Source organism: Bombus flavifrons, chromosome 7 (genome assembly GCF_040668555.2).
Source record: "Bombus flavifrons isolate JBK064 chromosome 7, iyBomFlav1_principal, whole genome shotgun sequence".
In the NCBI taxonomy this organism is placed as follows: domain Eukaryota; kingdom Metazoa; phylum Arthropoda; class Insecta; order Hymenoptera; family Apidae; genus Bombus; species Bombus flavifrons.
In genome coordinates, this window is record NC_138448.1 from 8724407 (window position 1) to 8730406 (window position 6000).

The following is a 6000-nucleotide window of genomic DNA, read 5'->3' on the forward strand; positions in this document are numbered from 1 at the left end:
ATTCAGAACATGCCAAAAAAGAGTATATGGAACTAATACATAATACTCGAGAAATATTCTCGAAACCTGAAACACGAGGCAAACTTCCCTCCCTTCGACAACGATTTAACTTAAAAAAAGGGAATATTTTAATCAAACACTCTGCCATCGTGTAACGCTGAAGACTGACGAAACAAAAAGCTCAGACTTCATCCACGAGGAGAATGGGAAGATCAGCGAACCACTCTGAAAATTTCTAGCTGGAAAACAACGTCCAGAGATCGTTAATCAAATCTATCCCGGAACGTCGATCAACATCACGAAACGACGAGCAGAACGAGGTGGTTCGATGGTTTTTCCTCTTCTTTTTCATCATTCTGTCTTACTGATGGTCCGATGAGAAATCGATAGCCGGTAAAAGGCGATCGGTTCGAAGAAGCAACGCCAACCGTGGCATAATCGTTGAATTATTCAACTCGAAAGCGAGGAAAATGTTTTGATTATGCCAGACCACAGACGCATGCACACGTGTACGTGCACGAATTCTCTGCGCGCTTCAAGCGACCGAAATTAGTTGGATATCCGAATAATTAACGAAAATAGCAGGAGAGCGCCGCTATTATGAAAGTGTACTTACGTGGAGTTTATTGGACCGCTGCGTGAAAGGTCAAGTGTGCAAGTTGGATTTTTAGTGAGAAAATGAAGTTTTTGAAAAGGATAGTGGAAAAGAAGTGTATTGGTCGTTTCAAAGTTAGAATTCGTATCTTTGGTCATTGTAGAATTGTAAAATAAATAAAGCTCGGCTTGGAAGAGAAAAGTGACGATTGTTGAAAACGGTTAAGAACAATTTATAGTGAACGTAGTTTTGGTAGAACTTTAAATCAAATTTTTATCACGAAGTGTGATTTAAAAAAAGAAAGCAAAGATCATTGGGACTTGGATCGAAACAAATGTTACATTGGTGTTATCAAAATTGAACTTCGAATTTTTATTAAATGCATAATTAGAACGAAGAAAGCTGAAATTTGAATCTCTACCGAATACAGAGGCCTGAAACAAGTGGAATTTGGTTTAGAAGATCCAGGTAACAATCGTGCAATACGATAGAAAAAATTATATGGTACTTGTGACTGTCTTGAAATTACATGCAAAATTCTAAGTAAAAAACGAGGACGATGGGCAAACGATTCAATTAATTGGATCAAGTTAATAGTCAAGATGTGGCGTTCAAACTAAGTAACGAAGTTGCACGAGCTATTCGATTGTTCAACTTTTTAAGTTACGTGGCTCTCGTTCGGCGAAGCTGAAAAGTTTCTAGATGCCGGGATCGCGGAAGGTCTAGAAATAGATTGCCGCTTGTGTAGTTTTGAATGGTTTAAAGCGTAAAAGTCAGCTCAAAATAAAAAATGGTTTTCACATTAAACATTTGACATAATGTTGAAATAGCCTCTATTAACTTAGAAACAACGTACATCTATTAACACTTACTTCATCATCAAGTTGCTAATAAACTAATCTTTCCTTTCTACATGATCTAAAGATGTACTGCATAATCAAACTAACATACTCTATGATAGATATCATATATAATCAAAAGGAAATTTTAGTTCATTGTTTATTGGGCTTAAGACGTTGGAAACAAGCTGTTCCATTAAGAACCGCTTCCTGTTCTCTACCTGATAATTAGTCCGCGAATTTTTACGCATTTGCAAATACACTTAATATGCGAAAATAAAATGTACGTTATTTAATAGATAAAACAAATCTCTGCTTAGAATATATTTGTTTAATTGCATTCATAAAAATATAAATTGCAGAAATAACATTTAAATAAAATTCCTTATTTTCGATTCATCGAATTGACGATTAAAAATGCCTAAAATCTAAATCAACCTGCTTGAGCGAGATATTTTGGGCTTAGAATATTCGAGAGAGAAAATTATTGGAAATTGAATAGGGCGACAAATTTTCGCACGCTCGAGAATAAACGCGAAATCGGCTAAGCGTGTTTACACGGGCGGACAATATTCTAAATCAGCCGGCCCTAATTGCGAATCCGTGGTGCTGCCGTTCAAATTAGATTCGCTCGATTTTCGTGACTCGATGAAACACGTGTGCAGTGTGAGGAACGGCCATCGAAAGCGGTCACATTAGTCACGAATCGTCCTTGCAATTTGTACAGATAAACGAGACCATTCGTAACGTGACCAACTTCGAAGAAGCTCGATCAAACAACGATAATAAATCTTAAAAATTCTCGCGATTTACAAATCCATTTAAAAAAGCAGAAAACGAGATCGAGAAAGTATAACCATCAACGCGAAATTTGTTTTTATATAATCATTAATACGAGAACCAATTGTAAATTGTATAATTGATACTAGAAATTTACATTAGGAAATTGTAAAGTTCAAGAAAGTTAAATTAAAGATATTCAGATTCTTTTAAATCATCCTTCAAATACACGTAACTACTTGTATGATTAATGGAAAATTGCAAAATTAATAATCCGTGGATCAGTAAATGTTAACATTCAACAAGGTTGAATTAAAAATGTTTACTTCTGGTTAGACACACTTGGTCATTTGTATTATAAAGTTAATACCTTATGCGCTATTAAATTTTAAAATTAATCCTCTATAGCCTACTAAATTTAAAGATTGATATTCTGCGAACTAGCAAATTTTCAAATCAAAAAAAAATTACGTTAGAAATATATATTTTCTCTTGGATACACGTGACCGTTTGTGCGGTTGACGGTAATGCGGTAGTTTAAAGAGAAAAAAGAGAATAAAGAAGAATCCGAGACGGGTCGAACAGGTGACACTATGTAACGCGTGCTCTACGCGTGCTCTACGCTCCGTGTTTATCGACCGTGGCACAAACTCTCCCAAAAAGACACGGGGTGTGGTCAGAAATTTTCCTTCTTCTCCTGTCTGCACGGTTCGCGGCCAAAGAAAATTCCTCGACTGCGAGTCGAGGTCACTCGAGGTCACGAATGACACGAGACCAATACCTGTATCCTTCTAAGACCACCTATAAAACGTCGGGACTCGCCTAACCTGGAGAAAACCGCGTGCCGTTCCCACTCGTTTTCCGATCGTCGGAATTCCGCTTCAGAAATTGTCCAACTTTGCTTCGCGACGATAATATTGTGGCTAACAATTAAAAATTTGAAAGTTTATGATAGAAAATCGTAAATTTTGATGAAAATAATATCAACAACTTGATCCTGTCATGTTAAATAATATATTTTTCTTAAGGCAGTTGTCTTCGACTGGCAGAAATTGAGAATTAATTGAAGATTTCTATCCTTCATTCCAAGTTTCGTATATTTTTTGTTTCAAATGAATAGGAGAATAAGATATTAGAAAATTATACAGGCAAATATCGATATAAGAATTGCTACATTATTTGATACAGGCAAATTACATAGCAAACTGCGAATCTTTCCCATTTCTCTCTTAAGTTTGTCACTACTAACCTATATAAACGGTTGACGCAATCATAAACAATACGATTAAGAGAAAAAGTAAATTGAAATATCATTTATCCGTATAAAAGATAAAATTGAAGAAACGATAGAACGCATCGTGAAAAGAAACGATAGAAAGGGAAGGAAAACAAAGTGCTGACGAGATCTAGTGACTTTTAGGGACAACGTCATGCAAGGCTGCAACCACCTGCCGTCACCGAGACGAGCACGAGAGGGAATGCCGTGGAACGATAAAAAGAAAGCATCTGATCGAATAAGGGCATACCGGTGAAAGAGAAGAGCAACGGCAGAGATGATGATAGAAAACAAATTAGAAAGGGAGGAGAGATAACGAACGAGATGCAGAGAGAAATGGAGCGAGAGTGCGAGAAAGAGGTCGAAGGAGGGGGATGAAGGTAAAAAGCGGCGCGACGACATCGTATTGATTTGGTGACAGATCCGCGTACGATGCGGATGCCTCGTTTTCGACGGTGAGACCACCACGACGGCACAAGGCACGATACCAAGCGCCCTGACGCTTTATATATAGAGGCTGAGCCACGAGCAGACAGGCCGTGCCGCTTAAATATAGACGAAATGCAACGGGGTGTCTCCCGCGTGCGAGCAAGGGACACGGACGCGTATACGGAACGAAGCGACGAGATCCGCGGCCGAGAAAGGCGGATGGAAAGAGAACGATGAGAAAGCGAAACGACCAAAGGTAGGAGTGGGAAGAAAAACGTAGAGAAGAAAGAGGCCCTGCATACGTAGAGAATAATCATGGCCGACGACACGGCGCGGCGTCGTCTGCTAGGAGAATCGCGCTCCTCACGGATCATCACTCGCGTGTCCATCTAACGACACGGCGAAACGCTACCAGGAACCAACTAATCGGCGACACGAGACACACAACGACGCATGAATACGCTTGTGACACCAAGTTCGCGTGTAATAAAAACACAACCGCAAGAAATAGAAATACACGAGCGAGGGAAAGAGAGAGGTGGGAAAGACGAGATAGACAAAGAGGCATAAAGTGTGTATACACTGCGAAGGTACAGAAACGGAGCAAACACGACGTGACACGCGGTAACGTTAAACCACTCTCTGTCTCTCTCTTTCTCTTTCCCTTTTCGGTTCGCCCTACGTCGTTCATTACTTACGTCGCTCGAATATAATAAATGATGTGGTTTCTTTTTTGTACTTACTTGCCCAGTTCCTCCTTGAGGTCATAGTTGTCACTAAACCGCGTGCAAGCGGTCGGAGTAGCCATGCCGAGGTATCGCGATTATTTACCGCACTAACCGAGGAACGTAAGCGCGAGAGCCACTGCCGGCCGCCACTACCGCACACGCTAGGGGAAACTTCGCAGGTCAAATTCGATCAATAGAGGGGAACCGCCGCGGCGCTGGTAGAACACCGGGTAACCGTCGAGGGAGGGAGGGTCGTCGGGCCGGGCAGAGGGGAAGTGGTTCTGTCCGCGGGAGCCGTGCGTTACCGTGGCACCGACGGTGGGGCGAAATCGCGGTCGTGCCAGCAAATATTTGCGGGCAACGACAACTTCAAACCTTCCACGACGCGTCCGCACTGCTCGCCGGCAGACCGTCGACTGACTCGCGTAGTGGTGGTAAGCTCGCGATCGCGCAGGCGATGTGTGTTCGTGTTCACACCAATGCCGCTACCGCCGGCAATGGCGACCACGATTCACGTATAATACCTGGCAACAACGATCAACACCGATACCACTGCCGGCAGGGCTGACGATAGAGGTTCGCTAGCGAGCCGTTCGAGCGCAGCCAACCTAGGCGAAATAACCCAAGGGGATCGAGGCAACACATTTAAATTTAGCACCTGGAATTATGCTCGACCACGCGGCTAACTTTTTCAGGATCACGCTTCACGCTACAATTTACTTTCTGTTCCGTTATATTTTCTTTTTTCTCTATCGTCAACGCAACGAACACGTCGTTTTCGTCGCCCGAACGTACTTATATGCGACAGCGTATTTCCGGTTGCGATGTTTTATCGTAGTCGTCAGATCTGATATTTTCGTGTATTTTCCACGCGATATAAAAACGATCCGTCAGAGAACGACTCGTGACTAATGAAACTGTGATCGTTTTTCGAAATATCGACCGAAGAAAATTTTCCACCGATTTTATTCTACGTTTTCGCGATCCAAACGAACGAATGGAGTTGCGTACCGTCGCTGGTTAGACGGAATACCGCGCACTGACTCGATTCCGCATGTCCGACATAAACACGAGATTTACTACTGGCGCATACGCCGTCCGAACCGGAGCTTTGGTATCACTTCGATCGGCTTTTTGGCGCACGTCCAATTAGAACGATACACCGAGCATAGATCTCGAGAAATTAAAAGACAACCGAGCTTGTGCATGGTTTACGAATATTAGTTTTGTCTTTCGATTTTAACCAAAACATATTAAAACCGTAACATAATATTATATATATATATATTACACGCACAATTATATGTCGATATAAATATAAAATGTTCTACTAAATATTTGTATATTTGTCTT

At 41.3% G+C, this 6000-nt stretch overlaps 1 protein-coding gene across 36 annotated transcripts in view; it reads right to left on the reverse strand.

Annotated features, from left to right (window-relative positions):
* CaMKII (Calcium/calmodulin-dependent protein kinase II) overlaps positions 1–5705 on the reverse strand; it is a 157649-nt gene extending 151944 nt beyond the window's left edge. For 11 of the 36 annotated variants that reach the window (XM_069116940.1, XM_069116954.1, XM_069116932.1 and 8 more), the window contains exon 1: positions 4663–5699. In XM_069116940.1, coding sequence (XP_068973041.1) covers positions 4663–4727 — 65 coding nt within the window. In that variant the 5' untranslated portion in view covers positions 4728–5699. Of the gene's footprint in view, positions 1–4662 lie in introns of all 36 variants that reach the window. The other 25 variants (XM_069116938.1, XM_069116930.1, XM_069116928.1 and 22 more) reach the window with 7 other exon arrangements.
* Between the last annotated feature and the right edge of the window lie 295 nt (positions 5706–6000).